Source organism: Balaenoptera ricei, chromosome 20 (assembly GCF_028023285.1).
Source record: "Balaenoptera ricei isolate mBalRic1 chromosome 20, mBalRic1.hap2, whole genome shotgun sequence".
Lineage (NCBI taxonomy): Eukaryota > Metazoa > Chordata > Mammalia > Artiodactyla > Balaenopteridae > Balaenoptera > Balaenoptera ricei.
In genome coordinates, this window is record NC_082658.1 from 49993381 (window position 1) to 50011960 (window position 18580).

Here is an 18580-nt window from a genome sequence, read left to right on the forward strand (position 1 = left end):
AATAACATTTTATTCAACTGTATTGAATATTAGGTCTGTGGGAGAGTATTTATTATTTGTAAATAAACAAAAGGCCTCTCCCATAAAACATCATTTTGACCAGTGTGTGTGTTCCTTTAAAGATGTTTAAAGCTTGATTTGTTTATGACTAGTCCCAGCTTAGTAATATTTGAAATAATAACACTACTGTTTAGTGTGTTTCCACCTATATTTAGAAAGGCTCACTAGAAACCTTGAAATACTTCAGAGAGTCTCAGGTATTTACAATTCCAAGAATGTGAAAATAAATGATTCATCAGGACTTTCTGTTGGGTCATGCTGTGTAGATATATATATCTTTTAGTTATTTATGTTTTAACCTGTGGTCACAAACGAGCGTTGTTGGAGAGGCAGGCCCAGAATTAGGCAGCCTGGAGGAAAGTCGGCCCTCTCTACCTTCACATGTTAATAGGTTACAGGTTGCTGCAGCAAAGGCAGGCCATATTTCAGAGAGCAAGACCACATTTTCAAGAATGTTTAGATAGCATTTCAATCTGTGATGGAATTTGGTATCCGTCTCCTTAGCATCCAGACAGAAAGGAAGCCCAGAAGAAGTAATTGCTTTTCCTGTCATCTCCTCCATCTGTGTTTTCCAACAACTTGTAATGCAAGCTGAAGGAGAGACTTTTTTTTTTCCAGGGAGCTTTTGAGTCCCATCCTTGTCAACTCCTAGGGGTGAGAGCCTTGCTGTCCAACCCCAGCTGGCCAGTGGTTTGCTAAAGAGAGACTCCATTTGACTGGCATGGACTCGGGAGAATTATGGATGTTCCAAAATATTGAGTTTTATAGGTCAAGAGGCCCCAGTTTCTCCTCTTCCCTGAAACGGAGGAAAGGTTCGCTTTCAGAGCTTGTTTCCGAAGCTTCTGGGGAACAACTCAGAAGGGGAGAGCAGTAATATGGACAAAAGGAAGTTTTCCTTTTATACATTTCATCTTGATTGTGTGCATCTTGAACAGATATGCTTTGTAATCCATGTAAATAGGGGAAAGTGTTGACTTCACATTTGTGGTGTCTTAAAAGACGTCTTTAGCAGAAAAGTTCTTTTTGGAAAGCAGTGTTTCTGACTCAAAAATTACTTGTGGAGAGGGAGTGATTTAGAAATTGAAGACACAGTGAGTCAGTTTCTTTAGTTTCTCGAAATTTCTGAAACACCTGCCGCCTGGTTAGCACTCTGCTGCAGGTTTTGGAGAGCCTTCAATGTCGACCACCTCCTATGGGGGCGGACTTGAAGTGGTCTAATCCGTGACCTTTTCTAACCAGAATGTGGTGCTTGTACAAAATTAATCCAGCACAGAATTCTCCCCATTTTTATCTGTTGAAATCATCAGGCAAAAGCTTTAATTAAATGCCCACATGTTTGAAACTTTGTGGATGAGTCAATTCAGTAAGTACATGAGCTGATAACGCTTTGAAACTTACACAGCTTCCCAAGAATTAAAATGGACAGCTTGAACAGAGGTAGAAAGAGAGGCAAATAGAGGAGTGAGTTAGAAGAAGAAAAAGTTAGCATGTGAAATTTCAAGAGCGGCCATACCTTTATCAATTCCTAGTCAGCTCACTGAGAATCGCCAAGAGAGGATCAGTCGTGGGGCTTCCTTCCTGGGTTTCCTTCAGTGTCTTGTGTGGAGATTGGCTATAATGTTAACTATTGCATCACAGCAAGACTAAGGTTTGGGAGAGGAAGAAAATTATTATTGCCATCTTCAGCTCTGCTCACTAAAATTTTGATTTGGAAGAAGCATTAGATAATTGTAGAACCACCTCCCACCCGGTTCAGGAATCCTTTCTATCACATCTCTGACGTTTCATTATTCTGTTTCTGCTTGTATTCTTGCAGTGATGGGGAACTCACTACTCTGTTGTTCCACAGGACTGTCTGTTCCAGTTTTGTACAGCTTTATTTTTTATTTTTATTTTTTTAATAAATATTTATTTTATTTATTTACTTTTTTGGCTGATTGGGTCTTTGTTGCTGCGCATGGGCTTTCTCTAGTTGCAGCGAGTGGGGGCTACTCTTCGTTGCAGTGCGTGTGCTTCTCATTACGGTGGCTTCTCTTGTTGTAGAGCATGGGCTCTAGGCACACAGGCTTCAGTAGTTGTGGCACAAGTGCTCAGTAGTTGTGGCGCATGGGCTTAGTTGCTCCACAGCATGTGGGATCTTCCCGGACCAGGGCTCGAAGCCGTGTCCCCTGCATTGGCAGGCAGATTTTTAACTACTGCGCCACCAGGGAAGTCCCCTGTACAGCTTTAATTGTAAGAAAGTTCTTTTTCTTACACCGAATTGAAATAGTAAAATAGACCTCACTGTAACTTCTCATTGATCTTAGTTCTGCCAGCTGGACAGGTATAGACCTAATCCCTGTCCCTTATTATAGCTTCTAAAATTAAAAATGGATATTATGTTCCTTTCCGAGCATTCCTTTTCCTAGGCTAACCACTCTTAGTTTCTTCAGCTTTACGATATGATTTCAGACCCTTTATCATCCTGGTTGCCTTGAAGTTTGTCAGCATCCCTCCTGGCCATGGGTAGACATACTGTGTGAACATACAGTGGGACACTTTACCTCCTTGTTCTAGAGTGGGCTTGTTAACTTGGGAACTGGGAGTTCAGGGGGGTCTTTCAACTCCCACAAATTAATTGTAAATTTTTATATGAATAGACATATGTCTGGAGAGAAGACTCATTGATTTTTCTAGATTTTCTAAGCAGTCTGTGACACAGTTCTTCCATTACCATGGATTGGGTGAAGTTTTTGTCAGGTGTATCACATGGTGGGCCTCTACTGAGCTGTCAGGTATCTGAAACTTCCAGGTCAAGAGTTGCAAAGAGGTGCCCACAGAGCTAAGAAAGTTACCTAAATGGCTCTGGCAGGCCAGGACGCAACTGCGGGCATCCATTGGGGGAGTGGATGCCCTGTCTAAAGGAGAGAGCCACCGCTCATTCCTCACCCACGGTTGTCATGTCTAAGCACAGACATGGAGTTTGCCAGATCTATCAGTTTTTCAAGAGAAGCCGGAAATTTGGATTTTTACGTGAGTCTCCCCAATTTTTAAATGTTGGTTTAGCGTTGTTCACAAATACTTCAAAGGCCAAACGAAACACATCTGTGTGCCAACAGTTTGCAATATCTGCAATATTTTTTTCATACGAACTGCTTTTAAACTCTCCCCTCTTCTGTTTGTTTAAGGGATTCTTTGAAATTAAGTGCTGGACTTTATGTGTCTCACTCTTGGTTTCATCTTGCCAGTTCTGCCTGATTGTTCCAGCCTGTTGAGACCTTCTGGAATCTTGATGACCTTTCCATTTATCATGAGCGGATTTGCCAGATGGGCCTTCTATGTCTTCATTCAAGTTGCATATAAAAAGGTTGACCAGGATGGGTTCAGAGTCATGTGGCATGCTATTAGAGACTTCTCATTTTTCTCTTCTTATCCTCACTTTAGTACAAAGTGCCAGGCCCAGGAGACAAAGGATTGTTTTTCCGGTCTTCGGTATCCGTTCAAGGCTGTGTTTCTTAATTTTTGCATGTTCTTCATTTTCCTCAGCAAAAGAGGCTAATCATACTTGCCTTCTTCTCTTTTACATAGAGATATCGTAAAGATTTATTAACTAAATCAGCAAAGCATGTTGCCTTCCAAGGAGAAAGTGTTCTTTGCTTTTCAACCTCAAAATTAGTATATCGTCTGAGTCAGGCCTTAGAGCAAAAATAATTGTTCTCTCCAAGACCCTGAACTAGGTAGACGGACTTCGCAGTATAGCACCGATCTTCATCATGTGGGATTATCACTTTATAATTGTCAGCTCTCTTGCAAGATGGCTTGAATCTTCCCCTCCATCATTTCAAATATATCCTTTCTCATCTTTTCTTTGGGAGGAAAATGAAGCCCATCGATGGAAGAAAATAAATGGCACTTAGTAGTAAAGGGACCAGGACTTCCCTGGTAGCACAGTGGTAAAGACCTCATGCTCCCAGTGCAGGGGGCCCGGGTTCGATCCCTGGTCAGGGAACTAGATCCCACGTGCATGCCACCACTAAGAGTTCGCATGCCACAACCAAGGAGCCGGCGAGCCGCAACTAAGGAGCCCACCTGCTGCAACTAAGGAGCCCGCCTGCCGCCACCAAGACCTGGCACAACTAAATAAATAAATTTAATTTAATTTTTAAAAATACTTTAAAGTAGTAGAGGGACCATAAATAGTTTGGGGAGGAAAAAAAAAAGGCAACTGTCACTTGCTTCCTCCTACTGAAACATACCAAATCTAAAGCAAGTGAGCTTTTTAAAATGTAGGCTCAAATTTTTCCATTTGTGATCGAGAATGGTTAGGCATTTTTTGGTTTCTTTTAGATTTTTTTTTGAATTATATTTTTCAGACTGCAGACAACACTGAATGAACTTCAGCAATTGCTAAGGTGTGAGAATGGCCTGGGAGTGCAGCACGCCTCGTGATTCAGTGGGGCAGTGCCGGAGTCAGGGTGTAGTTGAGTCTTTTGCAGGGGCCAGCGTCCCTGGTTTTGACTGGGACTCTCCACCATTCCCCAACCAGGATTTCTTCCATCTGGTGCAGAGGTCAGGGTTGGCTTGCTTTTATTTGATAAGTTGCATCCAAGTGAGTGTTCCGTTTCCCCTGCTCCTAGTGCACTGTTGGCTGTCGTTGAGGCAAGGGCTCATAGAATGTCCAGTATCGAGCGCTACAGGGACTAGGTGCGGTCTTGTCACTGTACTTCATCTTTTTTATCGCCCATGAGTCTGTATAGTGCTTTTAGGCAGGAGGACGTATCTGCTGCATATTAGAACCTTCTGCCACTTGTCCTCTAAGGTCTCTCATTTTTAGACAATCTGTAGGGAATCCAAACAGCTATCTTCTCTCTCCTCTATGTACAGGACTGAGCATTGTATTTGGATTCTCGAAGGATTCGGGGAATTGGACACTGTCCCTAATGTGACATTAGATGGCAGCCTGGTCAAATGAAAAACCCTGAGCCTTGGATTTAAAGTTTGGCTCCTGCCACTCTTCTCTGTCTGGGTGACCTTGGACGAATTACTTCTCCGAACCTCAGTTTCTTCATCTGGGGCATAGAGATGATAATACCTACTTCAGGGCGGTGGGGATTCGAGTTAACTATTTCAAAACACCAAGCACAACATCAGGCTCAGTCCTGTCTAGCAAATGGCAGTAATACTGCTGCTGCTGGTGATGAGGAAACCACTGGAACATCCACGTTCCTAATTCTGTGCATCCGGGCATTTCTCAAGTTCCTGTGGCTTTTCCATCAGCTCCACTCCTTTCCATCCCTACCGCCCTGCTTTGAAGCACCTGTAGGTTTCCTTGCTCTGAAAGCCTCCTTACTGCCCCCCGGTGTGCTGTTCTCTGTGAATGGAAGTCGCAGCACAGCTCACCCGAGGCCCAGAATTGTCGCATCAGAGGTAGTGAAAGGCTCTGTTCTCTTGTTCTGTCCTTAAGACTTACCTCGGACATTTGCCAGGCCGCCCCTCACTCAGAGGTTTAAGGCTTTAGAGAGGGGGGTTCAGGCAAGGGTGAAGGTTATCAAGGCTTCCAGCCTTTCTACAGTGCCCATTTAATCTCCTGCACATCTGCACCCCAAAGGGAGGCTCCTTCTGGTCTTCCCCCCCTGCCTGCAGGTTTTCTCACGAGCACCCGGTGCAGGTCTTGGAAACGAGCCTGAGAGGGGTGCAAACTGCCGACTATGCAGTTCCCAGAGGTTCCACGCTGTTGCACTAGCCCCACACTTGGCCCTTAGCAATTTGTTAAAAACCATAGTTGATTCCTTCCTGTCCGCTGGGGTAGCATCTGCATCTTCCTCTTAGGCTCTGCCACATATGAAACGGTTCTTGGGTGTCCCCATCTCTCGGATTTCAGGAGACCTGGTTGCCTTCAGCTCTCTGATGGGTTCAAGAAATGTTGTGATTTTGCTGTTTATTTTTTTTCTCATTGTTAATGTTAGAGCAACACTCAAGCTTTCTGCATCTTGGGCAAAAGCACAACTGACCAGTGGATTTTCATGTAGCATAGTATCAGAAGTTCAGTAATAAGATTTCAGATTCCACATTGCAACCAATCTTTAAGAATCTAGCACTCTTCCTCAAAAAACTTAAAGTAGAACTATCATATGATCCAGCAATTGGCACTCCTGGGTATATATCCAAAGAAAATGAGAACACTAATTCGAAAAGATATGTGCACCCCAATGTTCATAGCTGCATTATTTACAATAGCCAAGATATGGAAGCAACATAAGGTATCCATTGACAGATGAATGGATAAAGAAGACGTGATATATATATATGGAATGGAATATTACTCAGCCCTGAAAAAAGAACGAAAAGTTGCCATTTGCAACAACACAGATGGACCTGGAGGATATTATACTTAGTGAAATAAGTCAGAGAAATACAAATACTGTGTATTATCACTTATATGTGGAATCTAAATATGGTTTTTCCATTTGATGATTAGCTTAGTTTTGTTTTGTTTTCAATATTTAACCCACCTTAAATACCTGCTGGGTCACAGTGTATTGTCCTGGTATGTGTATCTGGGATTTTCATTCCTGTTCTAAAACTTCATTCCTTTTTCACAACTGAGTAATACTCCATTGTGTGTGTATACCACATTTTGTTTATCCATTCATGTGTTGATGGATGTGAGCAATGCCATAATGAACACTGACATACAAATATCTGAGTCCCTGCTTTCAGTTCCTTTCTCTATATACCTAGGGTGTGGAATGGCTGGATCATATGGTAATTTTTAATCATTTCAATATTTAATCTCCTTCACATTAAATGGAAATGGAGACATTTTTTTCCATATTGTTCTGAACTTTAATATATTTTTCCTCTAGACAAGCCTGTTTTGTCTTCATTTAATCCATACAGACGATGTGTTTCAGATTAGTTACAGGCTTAAGTTTTTGTGTTCAGTACCTAATAATAATGCTGCTGCCTTCTCCGAAAAAGAAAATACCATGATGATTTCTTTTAGTTAGCATGTCCAGCATTTGGACTATTTCCTTCCTGACCTTAGAAACACATCAAGTCCCACTTGTGTGCAACATGATTATTGAAAATGGTTTTAGGAAAATAGTATTGCCAAGGAGGAACACTGAAGTTTATTATTCTTCTGAGCCGTCTCCATGTACATTGGCACTCTACAGGAGCCAAGAAAGAAGGTCAAGCATAACTTTTGCAATCTGCTTGTTCCCATGTTAAGGGCAGTCACAAGTTTAAACTACAGTCTCTGCATCTAAAGAGGAAAATGCCATTCATCACGACTGTAGCTGCTCTGGCTGTTACCCAGGTTACTCTTGCTTTTGACTGCTGGTTGTTAGTGATGGAAGGAAAATTCCACCCTTAGTTTGAGTTTGCCCCTGAGAAAAATTGCAGTATTGCTGCTGACAAGATGAAGCTTTCTGGGTTTTAGATCCTTGACAGGGTAAGTCATCCAGGTGTGTTTGAACAGTGGATGGGAATTTGAAACTATGTTACTTCGTGTAAGAACTTGACCTCCTTTTTTCTCTCCCTTCTTTCATTCATGGAAATATAGAATTTAGAGCAGCATGAATTCAGTTCTGTGGTGGTTCTGTCAACATTTCCATTCATAAATCCCTATTTTCAGGAGTCTGTAACATAGCTGTAAAATTTCCTTCACTCTAATTTGGACTCTAAGGTCTCATCTGGAAGGAGATTAGTTTTGCCAAACCAGAGATAATGCCTTTTTAGTCTGTTTTGGTTTGGTGTTCTATAGTTGTCTAAATCAAAGCTCTAAAATATACAAGACACTTATGGTCATTCATGTAGAATTGGATCACATGCCAGGATTTCTGATTTTTGTTTCCATGGTATATTGTGGACCCTCTGAGCAGATGCTATGTTCACCTCTAGGCATTGTATGTGACACCTAGAATTTGCACGTTGGGCAGACTACATTAGTGTCACTCTCATAATGGCCCCCAACCAGAAGGGGGGTGTTTCTTCTACAGATATACTTACTGATAGGTAAATCTGATGGTCCAAATACCATCTTCTATAAAACAGAAGAGGTGAATTGAGGGATCTTTACCCCATCTCCGACCTAGTTACTCCCCCTTGTCTTCTTGTCATACTTCTGAACTTTTCTTGTTCTCAGTCACATGAGAACAGTAGGGACAGACAGCCAACTATTATTCATATGATAATATCATTTATGCTAAGCCAAGTGCTATACTTTTTTTTTTCCATCGAATACTTGGAGATTCTGATATTTGGAGATTTTGGTTTCTGGATTAGCATCTTGTGGTCAAGTTCCAGTACACTTGTCAGCCCTGTAGTTACCCAGATCTCTAGAATGAAGAAGGTACTGCTGGAAGACTAATGTGTCATTCTTGATTGATTCACTATAAGCAAAGACACATTTTGAGTTGCTTAGGCAGAAGGTACATTTTGATTTGTTTGTCTTAATATATAGTGCTTACGTTTTATTACAATATAAATATGTTTATCTTGGGGAATGCCCTGGTGATCCAGTGGTTAGCACTCAGCGCTTTCACTTCCAGGGCCCGTGTTTGATCCCTGGTCGGGGAACTAAGATCCTACGAGCCGCGAGATGCAGCCAAAAAAAACCCCCCTAAAAACAAGACAAAAGCAAATAAACATGTTTATCTTACATTCTGCAAAACATTGTTGCATCGATTACTTTACTTCATCCTCCAAAGATGTGAATTAGGCCACATAGATGTTATTCTCCCAATTTTACAGCTGTAGGAACAGGCTCACACAGGTTCTGTGACTTGCCCCAAATTACACTGGGTGAGCTAATCACAGGTCCAGATTTTCTGATCTGGCCATCCCTGTGTATACCAAATTCTCTTTTTAAACAGGGACAAACTTTAAAAGCAGATTTGGGAGCCACTGTTTTTCTACTGTAGAACCTGAAAAGTTAACTGGTTCACAAGGGAATCCAAACAGTGACAGTGACTATGGCCTCCTTAACCAGCTGGGCCCCTCTCAGCCTGAAGAAGAAACTGGACCAAGAGAGGAACTCCAGGAGGGAAGGAGAGAACTGAGCATTCACCGCACACCTGTGGTCCTGAACACATGGGACCCAATCCTGAAGGAAAGTGAAACAGGAACAGAAAGTCATCCAGATGAAACCCCAAGGTGGGCCATAGCCTGAAGGGCTTTGGTACAGAAGGTGTCTCTAAAAAGCAGCTGAAGGAACATCCAGAAGTCAACCCCAAATGAAGCCCTGAATGAAAACCCATAATATAGATGAGAGTTACTGAGTGACTACAATGGGGGATTTGAATTTCACTTGGCAACTGGGAAGTCCTAGCTATTTGCGGGACATAGTCCTTTGTTAAACTCAGGCAGATTGTTCCTTTAAATGTGCCCCCATTTTCTACAGTATTGCATTTCTGTACCTTTTGTTCAGCAAAGCAACTGAGACTCTTGCTTGAATTTTTCCTTCTCCAGCTCCATTTGGAGTTGTTGCTTTAAATGCGCTCATCCTCAGGGGTTACCTTTCATCAAAGGAGGCTGTGCATGAGTGCATTCCCCACTCCCCGCTATTTCAGGAGGAACAGATTCTAAGTTACGGGCGATAACAGATATAAGCAGAACTTTAAAATCTGAATGTTCAGTCTTGTTTGGGTACTGCTGAATTTGTGTCCCAGCCCTGTCTTACAATTTTAATTTCTGGCTTGTTTCCTAAAAACAATAAAAATGAACTCTTTGGTTCACATTTTCAGTGGATGTGGTTTGCAGAAATCGTAAATTAAAGTAACAGGTGGAACAGAGCATTTTAACAAATAAGGTGAGAATTACTCCTTTTGCCCTTTACATTCTTTTGGTTCACAAACTTGGAAAGAAATCTGTGCTTTAAATAAAGCCCCTTTATACTCAAGGTTTCTGAATGGGCTGTGGAGGAATTAATGTTAGCACCAATGCTTTGCCTCTGATGGGTGCCCGTCTGGCGTTGGACCGGGGCTGCCAGGCCTGGAAGGTACCTAGTGTGTTCAAGGACACAGAGACGCGTGATGCTGTGCACATGCAGCCGTCCATGGCGGTGAGATTCCTGGAGCCTCTGCTCCTGTTTGGCACCTTTGCGGGGAACGGGCTGCATTGTTTTTATTGCTGAGAGTTCTTAAAGCACCTCTGCTCTAGCCGGGATGCCTTGTTTCCGTAGCAACAGCTCTCAGTGGTGCCAGGCTAGCCAGTAGTGTCAAAAGAAGGGACATTCCATAAATAGAGACTACTTACCCGTAGGTGTCTGCCTTTAGTGGATGTCACAGGGCACTTTGTTTAGGGCTCATCAGATGTGGTCGCCCTCAGCAACATTTTTGCAGAGTCCTTTGCTTTCCAAATGATCCTGGCATTCATACTTCTTTCTGTCGTTCTCATCTTCTAGTTATTTCTGTTTCTTACATATCCCTCACAAGCTCTTTAAAGACATGTCCCCATCTGCGATCTTTTTCTCTCCGTATCTAGCTTAGTACATAGAGTAGGCACTCAGTTTTTGTTGACGGGGCGAACAAAAGATCGAAACTTTTTTTTCCCCTGGAGAATGGCTCATTTACAACATGGTTCAAGGAGACCACCCTCCGATCCATGAGCCACTCTTGTGTGTGTGCCTGCAGATATTGAACTTAACCAGACTACTTGCAAAGCTAAAATACGGGTCGACAACCTTTGGTTCTTAGAGGGGCAGTCTCATCTGAAATGTCACACTCTATCTGGGAGATCTGGGAATAGTATTAATAATTACCATTTAGTGAACCCCTTTTATGAGCTGCGTCCTCCGTCAGGATTCTCTTGACTGCAGAAGACAAAATCCCAGCTCAAACTGGCATAGGCAAAAGGGGGATTATTTGGAAGTCTCTTGTGTCTTGTTTTGAACAGTCAGTCTGTGAAAGAGTGGTTTCTCTGCTGGGCTTCTCAAACAGCAGAAGGCGGCACTGGAATACAGCTCTGGGTCTTTCTGTCTGTGTCTCTGTCCGGGTGTCGGCTTCATTGTCTCTACCTGGAGACCAGCTACTATCTAACCTAATTACACATCGTGGGGATGCCACCACCAGAGAGAGAGAAACTTTGTTTCCCAATTCTTTCTGAAAAATCACAGAAAAGCTCCAAGTGGCCCAGCTTAGGCCTGGTGTGCCTCTGGGACAGCGACTCAGAACACAGTGAGAGGAAGACTCCTGGGAGGAAGGCAGTACTGAGTAAACAGTACCCAAGGTGTTTACTGCTAAGCCCTGTTTTCCTAACAACAAGTCTCTGGGTTGGGACTGTTGTCCCTGTTCTAGAAATGAGTCTGTGCCTCCTAGAGGTTCGATGGCTTACCAGAGATCACACAGTAAGTGGCAAGGCCGGCATTCGAATCCCAGTCTGCTGGTTCAAAAAACCCCTGCTTTTTACTAAAACAGTGCATTGTTTTTCCAAATAATAGGAAGGGAACCGGCAGACAGATGTAAAGTTGGACCACAGAAATGATAGCAGAATAAGTGGGAAAATATCATTTTCTTCCCAGTAACCTTGAATATTAGCACCTTATTTTTTTTCAAAGAACAGAATGCCATATTAGTTCTTCTGAAAATGAGCAGCCTCTTCCTCCTTCCTGTAGTGGCAGCAAATGGGATCTCAGTTTTAAATCTCTTAAAGGCTGCCCGTGGGCTCACAGGATAAAGGCAATATAATTCTCTCATAGAGCAAACTGCAAAATTAGATGCATCGAAGAGCCAGAGGGGATGTTAATTTCTCAAGGCATTTCCATTGGCTGGGATCCGCTCTATCTACACAGGTGGCCGACACAGTTCTGGGGAGAAAAAAGAGATGAAAGAAGAAGAAAGCAGTGGGGTCTGTGCGAGGTTCCATGCTGCTTATCTTCTGCGCACGTGACCTAGTGTGGCTTTGGTAGCCTGTTCAGAGTCTACTTCAGGAGGCAAGGAAAATTAAGAATAACGGTTACGGTTAATGATGCACAAAAATACAGAGATAGCATAATTGGTTCTGCTGAGCCTTCTGGGTCAGCTCGGTGGGTCGCCTTGCATCCTCTGATTGCAGGATTTGAGTTAGTGAAGAGGACGACCACAGTCACTGCCTCCTAATAGCACCCTCCCATGCAGGCTGCAGCCACGCTCCCGTGCTCGATTCAGAAACTCCAGTAAGGGTGGATTGAAAGCAGACATTTTTGGGTGATTAGTTCTGTTTTTAATCCACGTACAGCCTGGAATGGAAAAGTAGCCACATTTTATTTTAAAGAGTGTCTAGGGACAGTGCCAGAATCTTTCTTTCAGCACATTTTCTGATTAGCTAGGTATAAAAGTATTTTAGTGTTACTTAAAAATAAAATCTTAACCTTTTGTAGATCTTAGGATTTTTCCAGTTACAAAACACTCCTCCTCCTGTGTGATTGATTATTAGACATTAGATATCAAATATTAGGGTGTGTGTTGAGAATGGACTTGCTGACGGAATGAATGCTTCAGAAGAACCTTTTTGACTCTGGAAAGTGAATTATATTAAATTTCCTCGACTTCAGTGCATTGTTATAACAAGTGAAGGTATTCCAGCCTGAAAAAAAAAATCTGGCAGACAGTTTGTCTTTCTTTAAGACTGTGAAATGTAAGATTGTGTGAGTCTTACTTGTTTGCGGAAAGAAAAAAGTGGTACCTTGAGCAGAGACAGTTCTGGTAGGATGCCAGATGGAGAGTAAGAGAAAAATAGGGATAGAAACCCTTTCGCTGAGAAAGGATCGTGGAAACTTCTTCAGCCCTGAGATCTAAGTATAGAACTGGCCCTTTTTGCCTTTCTTAGCAGAATGTCATATGTCTTAGAGTGTTTGGCCAGAAGATGATGGCTACAGTCCCATCAGCACATCCTTATACCATGACATGGCCAACAAGATCACAGAATTTCATGCAAGCTGTGCCCCAGAAGGTGAGCAGTTGCCGGCAAGGGCCTCTGTAGTGCTTTTCCGTGCCATGAGGCAACATTTTTTAGAAGGTTCCGGGGGGTTAGAATTCACTCACCACTGGCAGCATCAGGAGCATTAGATTCCACATTAGCCAAATAGATAACAGTTGCAGAAAGTGTGACGCTGTGTTGTTGTTTTTTTAAATTTTTTATTTATTATTTATTTATAATTTTTATTTTTGGCTGTGTTGGGTCTTCGTTTCTGTGTGAGGGCTTTCTCCAGTTGCGGCGAGAGGGGGCCACTCTTCATCGCGGTGCGCGGGCCTCTCACTATCGCGGCCTCTCTTGTTGCGGAGCACAGGCTCCAGACGCGCAGGCTCAGTAGTTGTGGCTCACAGGCCCAGCTGCTCCGCAGCATGTGGGATCTTCCCAGACCAGGGCTCGAACCTGTGTCCCCTGCTTTGGCAGGCAGACTCTCAACCACTGCGCCACCAGGGAAGCCCTGATGCTGTGTTTTTGAACCACTGCTTACCGTTGTGCCTGGAGTTAGGGAAAGCCGTGGGTGTCGGCCTGCCTCATCCAGAACAGTACCCGCAGCACTGCTACTCTTCTGAGAAGCGCCCCACGATGTTTTTAATCTGTTGGCAAATATTTGTCGAGTTCCAGCTGTGCTCCAGCTTTGGTTAGATGCTGTAGTTGAGGTGATCATACAATTTATCATCAGAGTCACTTTTGGAGTGAGAAGGAGCTAGTGGTAATTTATACTGAGACTAATTATCAGCTGGGCCTGTCATTCTGGCCACCAGAATGGGCAATTGCCTGAACCGTAGGGGATCTAAGAGTGCCATTCATATCCTTGGGCCACACTCTAAAGGATACTTACAGCCCTGTTAGAGAGCTGGTACTTAAACAGTAAACAATTCAAGAACATTATAAAAAAGTCCTTCTCTTCTGTAATTGTCCCGTTACCCACCCCCCACCCCCCAATCAGTTTCTCCTCTTCTTGTTTACTCTCTTGTCTTCTCACAATAAAAGCTTCTTGAAAAAATAGTCTATACCAGGAGTCAGCAAGCATTTTCCATTAAGGACCAGGTAGTAAGTAGTTTAGATTTTATGTGCCATCTGGTCTCTGACAACTACCCATCCCTGCTTTCGTGTGGAGCAAGTGGCCACAGACAATTCCTAAACGAATGGGATTGGTGTGATCCAAGCTGTCGTTGTTTACAGAGACAGGTGGCAGATTGGGCTTGGCCCCGAGGCCATCATTTGCTGGCCCCTGCTCTCACACGCACTGTCTCCACTGGAATCACTCTTGTCAAGGTCATCAACGACTTCCCTGGTGTCCAGTTTGGTGGTCATCCTCTGTCCTAATCTTATGTGAATTTTCAACAATGTAAGACATAATCACTCTTCCTCTTCCTTCCAACACTTTTGTTTGGCTTCTGTGACACCATAGTCCCTGATTTTCTCTCCTGTCACTGGTGGTTTTTCTCTTGCATCTTTCCTCCCTCCTTTTTTTCTCCTAGACTGCTGAACATTGGAGTGTCCAAGGGCTCAGCCCTGGGCCATCTTCTCTTCTCTTCTCTTCTCTTCTGTCTGTACCCTCTTCCTAGGTGATTTTTAGTCCTACAGACTTAAGTATCATCTATAAGCTGATGACTTCTGAATTTCCGTTTCTCTCTTCCAAGCTCCAGACTCATATGTCCATCTTGATATCTCCACTTGATATATATGTATGTATCCCTAGGTGCAAACATGCATTTGCCCAGGCTGGTCAAAAGCCCTGGAAATAGACCTAATATCTGTGTAGCTTTCAACACCTATTATGTCATTGAGTCTTCCCAACAACACCTGAAGTAGGTGGCATCGTCACCACTTTGCAGACGAGGAAACTGATCCCCAGAGAGGTTGTCCTGCTGGTATGTGACAGCAGAGACAGGCCTCAAACTCCTGCCTTCTGGCTGGAAAGTGGCGGGATTTCTCACTGCACCACAACTGTTTTGGGGGTGCTGAATCTGGGAGTGAGGAAGGCAGGATGGTAGGAAGCAGAGAGGAAGCAGTTGGTGAGTGAGGCACCCTCTTGGGATGGAATGGGTGTGAGAGGGGCTGCCAGTGAGACCCAATTCCATTCCGTTGCCCCTTTTGATTGGTTACTACTCTTCAGGTAAAACTTCCCAAGTTACGGACTTTGGTCTCTGATAGCAATGCCAACTGTTGTTCTAAGACCAAACCTTCTGATGATTAAAATAACCTCTGTCCGGGCGGCAGAAATGACAAGTATAAAAGCTTCTTTGCTCCCCAGCCTTGGTAGATATAAGTGAAGCGATCCAGCAGAGCAAACGCCCACTCCCTGCCTGTCCCAGGAGGTGGTGTGAGCCGCTGTTTATTCGACTAGCATCACCTCAGACTTGGCAACAAACGGGCAGAGGAAGCCGTAACGTAGTCACACGCAGCAGCTCGGCATCCTTGTTCCCAGGCGTGAAACCCCTGCAGATCCCAGAGATGAAGAAGGTCAGAAGAGCGCTCTGTCTGGGACTGAGCCACACACAGGGCGAGGAGCTGCAGGGGAAGGAAGGAGTCCCGGCATCAGGAGAAGTGGGCCTCCCGGAAACCCGGGAAAGACAGGGAGATACAATCCCTCCTTCCAACAAGGAAGGAACTTCCTGCAGCAGAAGCAGACTTAAGTTTGCTTTTTGAGGATGTTTTTCAGCCATAAAGAAAACGTGTTAGTTCACAGTCTAGAGGTAGCTCTTCTGCTGGGTTCTGCTGAAGGCGGAGGTTCAAATAACTCTGTCAGGGCTTTTGACTTTCTCCCCATGTCGCAGCTTTGCTGTCTTTCCTCTGTCAGGGTGTCCTCAGGGAGGCCGGCTGTTTCCCCCCTGCAGGCACAGGTGGCCACACACAGCTCTAGGGCGATGCTGGCCTTGGCATTACGTTTACAAAGGGCTCGGGAAGCCATGTTAGGACAGGCCACTCTTTTTTTTTTTTTTTTTTTAATTTATTATTTATTATTTTTTTGATGTGGACCATTTTTAAAGTCTTTATTGAATTTGTTACCCTATTGCTTCTGTTTTATGTTTTTGGTTTTTTGGCCGCGAGGCATGTGGGATCTTAGTGCCCTGACCAGGGATCGAACCCACATCCCCTGCATTGGAAGGCGAAGTCTTAGCCACTGGACCGCTAGGGAAGTCCCCAGTCCACTCTTAAATCCAAAATAAAGTGCGTGCAATGAAATGAAGTGGGAGTTCTTCTTTGGCCGCTGCCTCTTTCACCAGTACGTGTGTTCTTCACGTGTGCGGCTGAGCGCCCTCTCCCCTCCCCTAATACTGCTTCCCAGACTCACGCAGTTACCACTGTGGGTTGTAATGCTTTTAATGGGTGGCATCCATCTTTGTTGGTTTTTATTTCAGTGGAAACATTTAGCTCACCGTTAGGTGTAAGTATTCCTTTCTAACTTCATTTCATTGGTTTCCAAGTGGGGTACTTACAAATGTCTTTAAGGTTTGCCCACGGTTTTGGAGTCCCCGTGCACAGCTGTGATTTTTTTTTTTTTTGAAGGCATCATCTTCTGGAAATCTCAAAACCCAGAGCTTCCCCTGCCCCCAACTTGGAGCCGCCTGTGTCTCTCTTCAGGCTTTTGAAGGTTACTGCATACGTGCACACACACACACACAGACATACACACACACATACACACAGATGTGCATGTCTTATTTATTTGTTGTCATCAGTATGTGTAGTAATCACTGATATAGAGGGAAATAGTTTAGTTTTTAAATTAAAACTTTATGATGCAACTTGGCAAGAACTCTGAGTGTTTATTTGCCTGTATCCAAATGCTGGACTCCCTCTGCCGCTGCTGCTTAGGTCTCAGGTCTGGTAAAATTGTCAATGCAAGTGCAACGAAGCAAGAGAGCTTTAGGCATTTTCTTCTGAGGCTGCACTTGATCACAGTGTAGGGACTGGTGCTGCCTTGTTTTTCATTTATTCCTCTTATTCTAGGCACTTGAAGAGGCCCAGAAAGCGATTCAGCAACTCTTTGGAAAAATCAAAGATATCAAGGACAAAGCAGAAAAATCGGAGCAAATGGTGAGTTTCGGTTTCTTCCTGGCATTTTTGCGCCAGAAGAGGAAGTTGGCTTCTCGTCCAGTCATACTAGTTAATAGACTTGTTCTCCCTCTTCCTGCCAACTACAGCACCCACGTCTCCAATGCTGGCCCTGGGACGACATCCATTCAGGAGGTGCCGCTAGACATGTAGTGACTCACTATCTCTGCTGCCCTGTATTTGCAGCCCTGTTTTTAAACAGGGAAAGTTCTCTTCTTCTCCTTTCCCCAAAATAGTTTCCTAGTCATTTTGGATTCCTGTCTCTAGCAGTTGTTTATATCACGTGTTTCTCAGTTCAGATGTATGACATGTGACTTGGCATTGCTTGAAAACTGGACCTGGATCTGGGAGGTGGGCCGCATCCTGCCTGTGATACGTGCTGAGGGGCTTGATTAAGCTCCCCCTCTACGCAGTGCTGCCCTCGGGTGATGTGCTCAGAGGCCTCCGCCGACCGAGGGGCCCGCCAGTTTCTTCCACTCTTAATAAGAATAATAACTACCTCAGAGGGATGTTGTAAGAATTCAACGTATGAAGAGCACAGAGCATAGTACTGGGCTGGGGTTAGTTGCTTAATGAATGAAAGATATTATTAATGTCATTTTTTTCCCCCTACTCATTTTGGTTATAAAAACTCCTAAACCCTCCCAGACTTCTCTGCCTACATCTTATTATAATCTACTCAAGAACAGATCCGAGGTCACACTCCCATGGACCCTTCAGTTCTCTTCAGTGGCCATTTGGCAAGACTGGACAGGCTGTGGAAGGCGGCGGGGGCGGGCCCGGCTTCAGCGGAGGGCGTGGGGCGGTGGGGTGGGAGAGGGGACACTTGGATACCATTAGTGAGCAGCATGGCCTCTGACGTCAGACCGCCTGCCTTCAGATCCACCCTCTCTCCTTCCTCCCTGGGGGCCTTAAGCAAGTTACTTACCCCCTCTGTACCTCAGTTGCCTCTCTGTGAAGTGGAGGTAATATTTGTGTGTACATCACAGAATTGTGGAGATTCGGTGAGCACTTAGGATTCTGATCTGCTAGTCTGGACCACGCTCCCTCTTCAAGCCGAGGGGGGATGCAGTAACAGTCTGAGTAGACCGCTCCTAACGCCATTAGATGTTCTATTTTAAAGCAGTCTGGGACTTCCCTGGTGGTCCAGTGGTTAGGACTCTGCGCTTCCAATGCAGGGGGCGTGGGTTTGATCCCTGGTCAGGGAACTAAGATCCCATAAGCCGTGTGGTGTGGCCAAAAAAAAAAAAGCAGTCTGCTTCCCCAGACAGCGCTTTGCTAAAGGGAAGAAGAGGATATTTGTGGAGCTCTTCCACTGTGCCGAGCACTGTGCCCGTTCCTCTATACAAGTGATCTAACTTTGCCCTCAGAACAGTCTTATGAACTCGGTTTTACTCTCGTTATTATTTTTATGTTTGACCATTTTATCAGTGAGGAAACTGAGACTCAGTGAGGCTAAGCCACTTGGTCTAGGACACCGAGTCGGTGAGTGGAAGAGCCGAGATTCAACCCGAGAACTGTCTGA

The 18580-nt window shown here is 44.2% G+C and overlaps 1 protein-coding gene across 3 annotated transcripts in view; it reads left to right on the forward strand.

The window, feature by feature from the left end:
- The window catches only part of VPS53 (VPS53 subunit of GARP complex), a 133128-nt gene that overhangs the window by 13466 nt on the left and 101082 nt on the right, over positions 1-18580 (forward strand). For 2 of the 3 annotated variants that reach the window (XM_059908274.1, XM_059908273.1), the window contains exon 5: positions 16951-17037. In XM_059908274.1, the coding sequence (XP_059764257.1) occupies positions 16951-17037 (87 nt within the window). Of the gene's footprint in view, positions 1-7472; positions 7496-16950; positions 17038-18580 lie in introns of those variants that run through there. The other variant, XM_059908275.1, reaches the window with a different exon arrangement.